The 11,404-nt window shown below is 39.0% G+C and overlaps 1 protein-coding gene across 9 annotated transcripts in view; it reads left to right on the forward strand.

Annotated features, from left to right (window-relative positions):
- Positions 1–9,096, forward strand: part of ATP8B4 (ATPase phospholipid transporting 8B4 (putative)) — a 319,170-nt gene extending 310,074 nt beyond the window's left edge. For all 9 annotated transcript variants that reach the window (XM_055279071.2, XM_055279077.2, XM_055279072.2 and 6 more), the window contains 3 exons: positions 849–987; positions 4,972–5,102; positions 6,848–9,096. In XM_055279071.2, coding sequence (XP_055135046.2) covers positions 849–987; positions 4,972–5,102; positions 6,848–7,129 — 552 coding nt within the window. In that variant the 3' untranslated portion in view covers positions 7,130–9,096. The remainder of the gene's footprint in view (positions 1–848; positions 988–4,971; positions 5,103–6,847) is intronic.
- Positions 9,097–11,404: the final 2,308 nt, after the last annotated feature.

Genomic DNA, 11,404 nt, shown 5'->3' on the forward strand with positions numbered 1-11,404 from the left:
CCAAAATAAGGCTGAAGAATTTTCTTGGTTATAAGTTGAGTAATTGAAGAGAAAGGATCATCAAAATGAGTTGGGATATTGGTGTAAAAAAGATCATGCATGTGTAAAAATGGTATTGTGAAAATTTACTTACAGAGTATAAAATGTTGCACTTGCCCATTACAGAAAGAATTTTTTTCCAATAGAAAAGTTTTGAGAGACATTTGGAAAGTAACTTAAAAATTATAAGCCATTATGCTTTCATATTTCTCACTTAAAAGAAGTTTAGGCTGGGCGCGGTGGCTCACGCTTGTAATCCCAGCACTTTGGGAGGCCGAGGCGGGCGGATCATGAGGTCAGGAGATCGAGACCACGGTGAAACCCCATCTCTACTAAAAATACAAAAAAAAAAATTAGCCGGGCGTGGTGGCGGGCGCCTGTAGTCCCAGCTACTCGGAGAGGCTGAGGCAGGAGAATGGCGTGAACCCGGGAGGCGGAGCTTGCAGTGAGCCGAGATTGCGCCACTGCACTCCAGCCTGGGCGACAGAGCGAGACTCCGTCTCAAAAAAAAAAAAAAAAAAAAAAGAAGAAATTTAACAAGTTTAACATCTTACCTCCTGATTCTGACTCGACCTTGGCAGATATAATGGCTTGTGTATAGAAGCTCTAAAGTCAATTTTCTACCAGAAATATGAAGTCAGATGAGTCCCCTGTGTGTGTTCAGAAAGTGGGGATGCCTGTGGTTGGCTTGGCAACTAGGCAGGTGCAACCTTCCTGCCACAGGGCAGTTCTTGGGGAGACATCACGAGGTAAAATGATGCTCTTTTGATCCTCAAAGACCTCCTGTTTGCATTTGATTTTATTTACAGATAGCCTTGGATACCAGTTACTGGACTTTCATTAATCACGTCTTCATCTGGGGGAGCATTGCCATTTATTTCTCCATTTTATTTACAATGCACAGTAATGGCATCTTTGGCATCTTCCCAAACCAGTTTCCATTTGTTGGTAAGTGAGTCATGTTGACAAGTGGAACCTAGTGTCATGCTGCTGTTTACTTGTCTTATAATTTATTTTCTGTGTTAGGTAGAGCTGGGGATGATTAGTGATCCACTGTCCAGAAATTGATTGAGCCAGGCATTTGAAGGCTTCCGAGTTTAAAAGTGGCTCTAAAAGCTCAGTTTCTGCTGTCTCTACTGGATGCAGAAGAATCACTCACAGTAGCTTACAGGTTCTCAACAGCTTACATGTAGTAGGCTGTCTCTTTGCAAATGAGGGGCATAGCACATACATTAGGGCTACCTGAAGACCTGTCAAATGCTCATATATGGTAGAGAGAAGAAAAAGAAATACTAGACTCTCCTTTTATGCCACATTATCACCAACATCTGCCAAAATTCACCCATAAAACTTATTTGCATTTAGATAAGAATGAAACAATGTATAATTTAGAGCCTTCTAAAAATTCCTGGACATTAATCCATAAGTGGCATGAGGCGTAGGCTTTGTAGTTAGTCAGGGTTCAAGCGCCAGCTGCGCCACTTAACAAGCTGTGTGACTTTGGGCAAGTTTCTTCTTTTCATGCCAGAATATATAGGAATAAACAAAACTCAGTTTCTCCTATACTCTCACTCAGCAAGCAACACAGAAGACTTCTGTGACCTCTGGTCACCAAGAAGTGGGGATTTCTTCCCACAAACAACCAATGAGGTGTTTCTGCAGAGGACCCCAGCTGGATGTTCTCCAATTCAATTCCGACAATATCTACTTGGAGGTAGTGTCAGATCCTACCAGTTGAGGGCTAAGTTCCACATGACTGCCCCCACACTTCCAATGCTAGTAGCAAGCCACAGGATGTTTTACCTCTACTTTTGACCAGCTGGCTATAAATTGAGATTCCCCCCAACCCCCTCCCTGGGTTTGATTAATTTCTAGAGTGGCTCAAAGAACTCAGGGAGACACTTACATTTACTGGTTTACTATAAAGGATATTACAAAGGATACAGATAAAGAGATGCATAGAGCAATGTGTGGAGGAAGGGGCGTGGAGCTTCCATGCCCTTTCCAGGCATGCTGCCCTCCAGGAACCTCTACATGTTCAGCTATCTAGGAACTCTTTGAACCCTGTTCTTTAAGGCTGTTATGAAGGCATTTTTTTAATATAGGCATGACTGATAAAGTCATTGGCCATTGGTGATCAACTTAACCTTCAGTCACTCTTCCCTTCCAGGAGATTAGAGGCTGGGGCTGAAACTCCCAACCCTCTAATCCTACCTTAGTCTTTCTGATGACCAGCCCCCATCCTGAAGCTACCTAGGGACTTCTAGCCATCAGTCAACTCATTAACAAACAAAAAGACACATATCACTGAGGATTTCAAGGAGTTTTAAATCTATGCCAGAAAACAGAGAAAAAGACCATACAGCTCACAATATTATACTATGTATTAATGTCTTCACTTATAAACTGAGGATATTAATAAGCCTATTTTCATGGAAAATTTATGAGGATTAAATGAAATAATACATATAAAGCACTTAGCATGTATCCTAGTACATAGTACTTTTAAAATAAATGTTAACTATGATGGTGGTGATTATTATTCATGCAAATGTGGCTTGATTACTGGTGGGAACATTGCAGAGGAATTTGAACATCAGATGAGTAGCAAAGGAGCCTCTAAAATCCCTTAAAAAAGATTCTATTATTCTACAAAGAGTATACCTCTGGTCTATGTATAGGGTATACCATCATTGCACTCCACGTTTCAAAATGATTCCCAGCAAAGGCCACTGAGCTTTATAAAAGAGGGATATTAATATACTTTCTTTCTCAGAGGTTTTGAAATCTGTAGTGTGTGTGAAATAAGGGGCTAACCGAGTTCATCTAAACAAACTGGAAAAGAGAGATGCGCAGTGACCAGCATTCTTGAACTTAATCAGGCAAGAGTGAGATTTGTATCCACTAATCGAGGAAGTAAATTCTTGGGCTAATGTATGTAGAAAGCAAAATAAGACCACAAGGACTAAAATAGGATTATAAGGTTAGTAAGGTTACAAATCCACATTGATGCAAAGGCACCTGAAATTGTAATTCAATTTAAATTCACGCATACATTTAAAAATGTTCTTCACCCTTTGCCTTTTCCTACATGTAAATGGGAATCTTTAAGTTGCACCACTCTTACTTAATATGTACTGGTAATACTTTGTTTACCAAAAGATTCCAACTATGTAGAGACATGTTGGTCATGAGTAAGAATAAGCATATTGGGAAACAAAGACACCAAAACTATTTTTGTTTTATTTTTTTAAGATCGTTTGCCAAAACGAAAAGTTCAGTGTATTGACTAGAAGATTTCCAGTCCTAAGAGAGCACTGTGATGCATAATGAGACTAGAATGCCTCAACTGGAGAAAGTAATTTGTGCAGGGACCACTCTTTCCAGCTAAGCACAAGCCATTCCAGTAATTAATTACTGAGCTCCAATGAAATTTTTTAAAAGTTAGATCAACATTGGGGTTTCAGGAAAATTTTTTTTTTTCCTTAGTAGCTAGCAGCAAACAGGAGTGTGGTTTCAAAGTGAAGCTTGTTTTCCCAGCCATGCCTGAGGGTACCAAGCTTCAAGGAGCTCAAAGAGACATTTAATTTATTGAGTCAAGTTTGTTTCTGCCCATGGCTGAAGGCAACTGGAATCAGCTGCTCTTGGGTAGGCAGATTCCTCTCTCTAAAGCCAGAAAAAGCAGACATACCATTCAGTAGCCAAGCCCTCATACCCAAAGCGCATTTGAATGTTGGTAACATTTGAATACTGGGATAGGGGACCTGGATAATTGGGGGTATGATGATGAATCTCTAGAAAATGGACAGGGACAAAAGTTTATTTTGGTGATATAAGCAGGGTTGGCATCTTCCCGTGGAGCTTGTCTGCCTGTCTTACTGACCCGTATTGCCTTGTTTAAACCCCACAATGGGGTATGTGAGGTGTGAGTAAAAAGTAAGGAAACTGGCTTCAGACTTGGAAATGAGTTTCACTGTCCTATTGCCCTAGAATGTTGGATGGCTGCATCAACAGTCTCCTGGTGAGGGAATGCTCTTTTCACAAACCCAGGAGCCTTCTTGATCTTGGAACTTTGAGGACTTCATAACCAACTGAACAATAGAGAAATAACAAGTCTCTCTGAGGCAGGTTTTCTCGGGCCATTGCCTGGAATTTAAAAGGTTGGTCCTGCAGTAGATGAAGCTCCCCTTTTATGACAGGCCAATCGATGCGATCATTATTTGAGATTGTACCTGCATCTGGAACATTTTTTGTGTAGTTTTGATATGATAGTTTTAATTCAAGAGTCCACAAGGGTAAAGGGTAAATGTGCCTTTTAAAAATAATGGCTGCTTTGTAACCACAAGATCTTGAGGCTGGAAGAGAGAATTGTGCTCCGTGAGTGATATTAGACTGAGCCTGGGTCAGAGAATGCTTGGCTCAGGCTGGTAATCTCTAAGTGATCAGGCCACTAAGCAGTTCCTGAGGGTGATCTTAGCACTTCTGCCTTCTTATCATCATGGTGACATTAGGTGATCCAAATCTCACCATAGAAAAGAGATCTTGCCCAGGTGCAGTGGCTCACGCCTGTAATCCTAGCACTTTGGGAGGCCGAGGCAGGCAGATCATGAGGTCAGGAGATCGAGACCATCCTGGCTAACATGGTGAAACCCTGTCTCTACTAAAAATACAAAAAAAATTAGCTGGGTGTGGTGGCGGGCACCTGTAGTCCCAGCTACTCAGGAGGCTGAGGCAGGAGAATGGCGTGAACTCAGAAGGCGGAGCTTGCAGTGAGCCAAGATCGCACCACTGCATTCCACCAGCCTGGGAGACAGAGCAAGACTCCGTCTCAAAAAAAAAAAAAAAAAAAAAAGATCTTGTAGGAACGAAGAACTTATTAATTAATAATTCAGTCCTACTTGTAACCACAGTGTATATTTTCTTTAATGATAGGTAATGCACGACATTCCCTGACCCAGAAGTGCATCTGGCTTGTAATTCTCTTAACAACAGTGGCTTCGGTTATGCCAGTGGTGGCATTCAGATTTTTGAAGGTGGATTTATACCCAACCCTGAGTGATCAGGTATGTCACAGTGCTGATGAATACTTGAAGGCTGGTTTTTGGCTCTTGAAATGGTGTCCTTTTCTGCCTTATTGGAAGCCCAGAGATGGGCTAATGAAATTGTCACAAGCAAACACCTACTGGTGCATGAGATCACATCAGAATAGATGGCACTTCCCACATCTTGAATGTACTAGTCCTTAGTGCCATGAAGAGAGGCATCTATATACTAAATGTGGATGGGGAGTCATAAATTACAAGTTAAACTGGGTATTTTAAAAAGCTGACTTTTAAAAAGAAGATCAGAGGCATCATTTTGGACAATTTTTCCAAGGGAAAGGCAAGCTATAGGAAAAGATACTGATTTGAGGGCAAGTACAAGCACAATAAAAGAGAGACAAGCATGGTATGAGTCAAAGGGGCTCAATATTTTTGTGGAAATCCAGTAGCAGATTCAGAAACATGGGTGAGATGTTACCTTCTGAACAGATTAAGAAGGGGAAGAGCAGCATGCTGGGTAGATTAGTAAACTTGGAATGAAAATAGGAAGAACAGGTTATAGAAATTCCTTAACTAACTGGAGAATTAACAGAACATATTTCAGAATTTCATGGGAAGAGGAGTAAGTAGGACAATGTCAACTTAGGTCAGGACTCAGATAAAGCGTTAAAAGGAGAAAGAAAGGGAGACAAACATGCATAGCCATGTCATGAGAAGGGGGAACATGCTGCTGTGGTGAGTGCGACCAGGCCAGTGACGCTGAGAGAGACTGAGGTAGGTAGGTAGGTAGGTAGGTAGGTAGGTAGGTAGGTAGGTAGATAGATAGATGATAGATAGATAGATAGATAGATAGATAGACAGACAGACAGACAGACATACACACACACTTTTTTTTAATCATGATGTCTCTGACATTTTGGGACCAAAGTGTAAAAAGATTCCTTCTGGAAAAATTCAGAGTCCCTTGTCATATCTGTCCTCCCTCTTTGGTTCTCCAAGCGCATTCTAACACAAACCCAGAAAATGGCGGATGAGTTAAGGAAGGAAGGGTGTGCTTGTTTGTCCAATGAGTTCGATCGTGATGTTCTGCTTGATCGTTTTCTTCTAACACAAAAGTCAGAATCCAAGTGATTTGCCAAACCAGAGAACAAGGTCGCTTACAACAAACCTCAGGTCCTTTTCTCCTTAGCTTTACAGGGAAATGAAAGAGTTGTGGGAAACCTACTCACATAATATGGAACATTTAGAAAGGTCATACAAACCTAAAATAAATAAAAACCCTGGAAGTCTCATGATACGTTGAGCTACCACAAGAATTGAATATTTCTGACTCATTTTCTGAATTTTCTTCTAGTCCAGTTACTGACAACTGTTGGATCAAGAGAACCTCTAAAAGAGAGGAAAAAGGCTGTTTTGGGAGAATGAAATTATAAATTATTATGCTGACTTTGGGCGGTGCATGTTAGAAAATCTTTCTATACAAAAGTATGCTCATATACATTGAAGATATATGAGAGACAGTAATGAAATTTGTCTGATATTTCTTAATTACTTAATAGTGTCTCGATAGAGATAAAAATGGACCAGTGCCCCCAGTGTTATCTTTTGGGTGGAAAATTTCTTAGTTTTTAGATTTAAAACTAACTTCCTTTTGCAATGTTGTTTTTACTTAAAAAAAAAAAAGGCTTTCACTTTACAAAGTCGGCCACTGCCTGGAGTCTATCATTTGGATGCATCAGTCTCACTTTGGGTCTGTTTCTCTCCAGATCCGCCGGTGGCAGAAGGCTCAAAAGAAGGCAAGGCCTCCAAGTAGCCGAAGGCCTCGGACCCGCAGGTCAAGCTCAAGAAGGTCTGGATATGCTTTTGCTCACCAAGAGGGCTATGGAGAGCTTATCACATCTGGAAAAAATATGCGAGCTAAAAATCCACCCCCAACATCAGGGCTGGAAAAGACACATTATAATAGCACTAGCTGGATTGAAAATTTATGTAAGAAAACCACAGACACAGTGAGCAGCTTTAGCCAGGATAAAACAGTGAAACTGTGAGTCAATATGAATTTAAACCACATAGTTATCATTTCACTTCAGGTGGAGCTGAAATTCTGCTGGCTGCAGAGTTTGAGATTTGAGGCAAGAGGTGGGGCAGGCAGATTGCCTCACTTAACTTAAATCTGTGGCAGATAACTGCCAGTGCCCATCAAACAGGAGTGTGCGCTATGGAAAACCAGGCCAGAGGGTCACTGTCTAGTTTGTGATTTGGTGGATAAAACACTCACTGTTACAAGTACAGATTTTTTTTTTTTTTTTTTTAATCAGCCTAGATACCAACCTAGATACCAATTGACCTGAACTTTAGAATCTTATTTATGGAGAAAAACTTTTGTAAGCTGCATATTCACTGAATGGATCCTCAGGTGGATAAAAGGGTGCATTTTAAAGGTATATATCCAAGCTGAAAAGCATACCTATTGACAGATAAACATGTATCTGTGAGATCAGCCTTTCCCAAGGTATACTTTTAAAATTTAAAGTGTGTACTATGTTGCTTTCAGACTGAGTTGCATGTCACTCTTTAGTCTTGAGATCTACCTGTCTGTTCAGCCAGGACAACAAATGGCTTTCATGCCTGAAGAATACAAAAGTGTGCTTGTGTTTCTCATTTTTATACCAGTCTAGGGACAAAGGAGACTGAACATCTTTGCAGCAGGATAGGCTGGTAATTTGATCAAATTTATTCAAAAAGCTCTCAGTCTGTGTCATGTAAGGACATGCTTATGAAATGTCAGAGAGGCTCGCCACTAAGTATTCTAAATACTTTCCAATGGCTTCTCTAACAACCTCAGTAGTAATTTGCTGAGCATCATCCAGACCATTAATGGAATCAGCAAAGCACTGGAATGTCACACTTTAATGATAATATTCCATATAGTCTATGGGCAAATATTTTCAACATTTCCAATTTTTAAAGCTTCAGAATTGAAGCAAACAAATTAATAAATAATTGTTTTAATTAGTATTTAAAAACTCAGGTTTAGATCGTTTAAAGTTAGTTGCTTTTGATACTCAGCTGTCATGTTTATAATTCAAACATGTAGTAAACATATGTAGGTAAGGTGGTTTTTTTGGAGATGTTGCAGCTCAAATTTTCAGCCCACATGTGAATCATCAGTGTATTTTCCGTAAAGTGATTCGGGCATATTTGTGTGAAAACCTCAGTTCTGTCACTTCTTACCTCTATAAACTTGGACGATAATGTGCCTTCTGAGACTCAGTTTCTTCCTCTGTAAAATGAGGACATACTACCTACCTCATGTGGTTGGTTGATGATTGTCAAAGCACAAACTCTGAAATTATTAAAAACATAATTATTTCATAAACAGATGAGTTAAGTTCCAGTTAACTCAACATCAGTATAACAGAGCAATTGGAAGAGAATATGAAAAAACTGGAATTTAAATAGTCAGTGGGGAAGGCTTTGATAAAATGAAATTGCCAGAAAGATATAAAACTGGTTAAGGTCCTACAGGGAAATAAAATTATAACTGTGGAGGTACATTTCTCTACCAGAAAGCAAAAATAAAGCATCATGTCTTAATAGTTTTCTACAAATCAACTTCTAATTCTACAGAGTCCTTAATCTGGTCCCTATTAAATTCTTGGTCAGACAAAGTTACATTTCCCAAGAGAGTCAAGTGACACTTGAGTGAGTTCGATGGATAATGAGCTAATGTGATATTTATAGGTCACAATTTTTTAAAACCTAAATTTCCAAGTCTGGGATAATTTTTCCTAAATGGGATCAAGTGAAATAATATGTGTAAAAGAGTCAAATGCAGTCCTTTACCATAGTAACTGCCTATGGACGTTCTCTTTCCCTTACATGCCTGCCTACACTTAACCAGATGTTGGTTTTCAATGTCTAATTTGTCATTAGTTTCACCACATTTGCTCACTTTTTGTAATATTTTTGCAAGATTTGAAAACTTTCAGTAAATGTTTTGGCACTATTGGTACTTGATGTTTTATCTCTTCTTTATGGGAAATTCACTGGGGAGATTTTTGTTACATTGGTCCATGGGTATTTTTTTCTCTCCTTTACATGCTGAGGAAAATGTACTCATTCTTAGAATCGGAGTCAAGAATAAAATGAAGCAATTGGACCTTCGTGTAAGGAATAGGAAAGAAAGATTAGAAATGGTCCAATTTTGCAAGTCCAATTTAAATTAAATAAGGCTGTTTATAAACAAATAGTGTGGATGATTGTGAGAGAAACATATTATCAGCTTACTTTGGCCCCATGAGATCCAAGTAAACTCACACACCCATTCCGAGATCATTCAATTATAAGTGCCAGGGATTATTTTGAACCTGAAGATGAAAAGTGATGAGAGGTGGGTGGTGATGGTGGGGGCACTGGGGAATAATAAAATTTTAATTTTACATAAATGTTATCAAATTATTTAGAAAGAAAAACTATTTTTTCTATATTTAAGCTGATGATAACCTTGTGTTTTTAAAATCTCAGCCCAAGTTTTGAGCTATTATAGGCAATTGCAAATTGTGTTTCCCTGACTTAGCTCTGCTATCTTTGGCTCTCTCCTCTGCCTCCAGGTGTATATACCCATGAAGGAAAGAAAGAGAGAGAGGGAGAAAGAAAGTAAAACAGATAAAGCAAGAGAGAGGAAAAAGTAATGGAGGAAAGGATGGTGGGAGGGAGAAAAGAGTTTTCCAGTTATATGTTTTTTTGAGATAATCTGACTCTCTGAAAAATAAATGTAATCCCTCAAAGAAAAAAAAGTGGATTATATTTGACTCTTGAATAGTAAAATTGCCTTCACATCTTGTGTGAGAACAAGAAAGTCTTACCAGAATGGGGGCCAGGAGCCCTGGCTCCTTGTCACAGTGATGGTGCTGATTTGTGTGAGCTGGGGCGTGCCACCTGACTTCTCCAGGCCTTGGTGTCCTTGTCCATTGATAGAGAAATTGGGACAGGATGGTCTTAAAGACCTTTTCTCATTTACCCAATCTGTGAGCTGTTCCTGTCAGTGTTGTCTGTTGTGTATTTGCAATTGCCTTTGTTAGAGAGACAGTATATATATATATATATAATGTATTTTATATATATATTATATATAATATATATAATATATTATATAATATATTGTATATTATATAACATAATATATAATTATATATATATAAAATATATATAGAGAGAGAGAGAGATTGAGAGAGAGAAGAAACTGAATTGGATGTTCTCGTGAGGGCAGGGCCTGGCTCTTCAGGCTCTTGTACTGGTTTGTATTTCTCTAGACTAGCCCCAGTGCACTGCTATCTCTGGCTTTTCTCTCAGCTCACCACAGAGCTGCTAAACCCTGTGGTGGCATTTTACCTGGGTCAGTTGAATGCTCAGTTTCTTGTTAATGATTCATGAAGATATCTCCACACTCTCCTTTCCTCTCTCATCATTTTGAGTAACAAAAGTATCCAGATGTGAAGGTGAGATACTCATGTCCAGTTAAGAAGAGCTCATTTAAAAGTCCTCCCTACCTTGAATCTGGGCTTAGAGGAGATTCTTTGAGCCTTTGTTCCCTTGGGACCGAAGTTGAAGCAACAGAGCTTGAACAATTTTCTTCATAGTTGTAAAGCACTTTGCAGTTTGTGTATCATTCTTAGATAAACTGTATTGTGTCTGTGTAGATTTAAAGTGTGCAGATTTAGGGAAAAGTGTAAATACATGTACAAATGTTCAGAAATATATGTTTCAAATGTTCTTTTACCTTTCAGTGCAAATAAGAAAAATCTCCCTTCCTTCCTTTCCTACAGCATTTAGTGACGTTAGGAAGGTGTGGAAGGCAAAGGAAATAAAAATATCTCAAACTATTTCTAAAAAGTCACTAGGAAGTCCAACTAATGAAAAAAGCTCTACTTCTGATTTTTATGATAAGAAATTGAGTTACTCTGTTAGTGTGTGCACAAAATGCCTCAAGATTGATATAATCTAATTATCTCAGTTATATGACTCAGAATTATTATTTTACACTACAAAGAGTAGGCACAAAGTTAATAGTGTAGGAATCCAGGAATAATGATGACTTACAGACTTTGTGATGGAATTCTGCAGGCCATGGGTCAGATAACCATGTGGGGGGGTCACAATTTTCCAATTTTTACATTAACATCTGGTATTAAATGTCTGCAGTTTGCTCTACTGCGTCACATTTCATTCCTGGGTGAGAAATCATAAGCTTTTGCAATTCTCTAGCCTAAGCCTTTAGCTGAACTGCCTGGAAGCCAGAACTAAATGACCCACGTATTACC

Source organism: Symphalangus syndactylus, chromosome 5 (genome assembly GCF_028878055.3).
Source record: "Symphalangus syndactylus isolate Jambi chromosome 5, NHGRI_mSymSyn1-v2.1_pri, whole genome shotgun sequence".
Lineage (NCBI taxonomy): Eukaryota > Metazoa > Chordata > Mammalia > Primates > Hylobatidae > Symphalangus > Symphalangus syndactylus.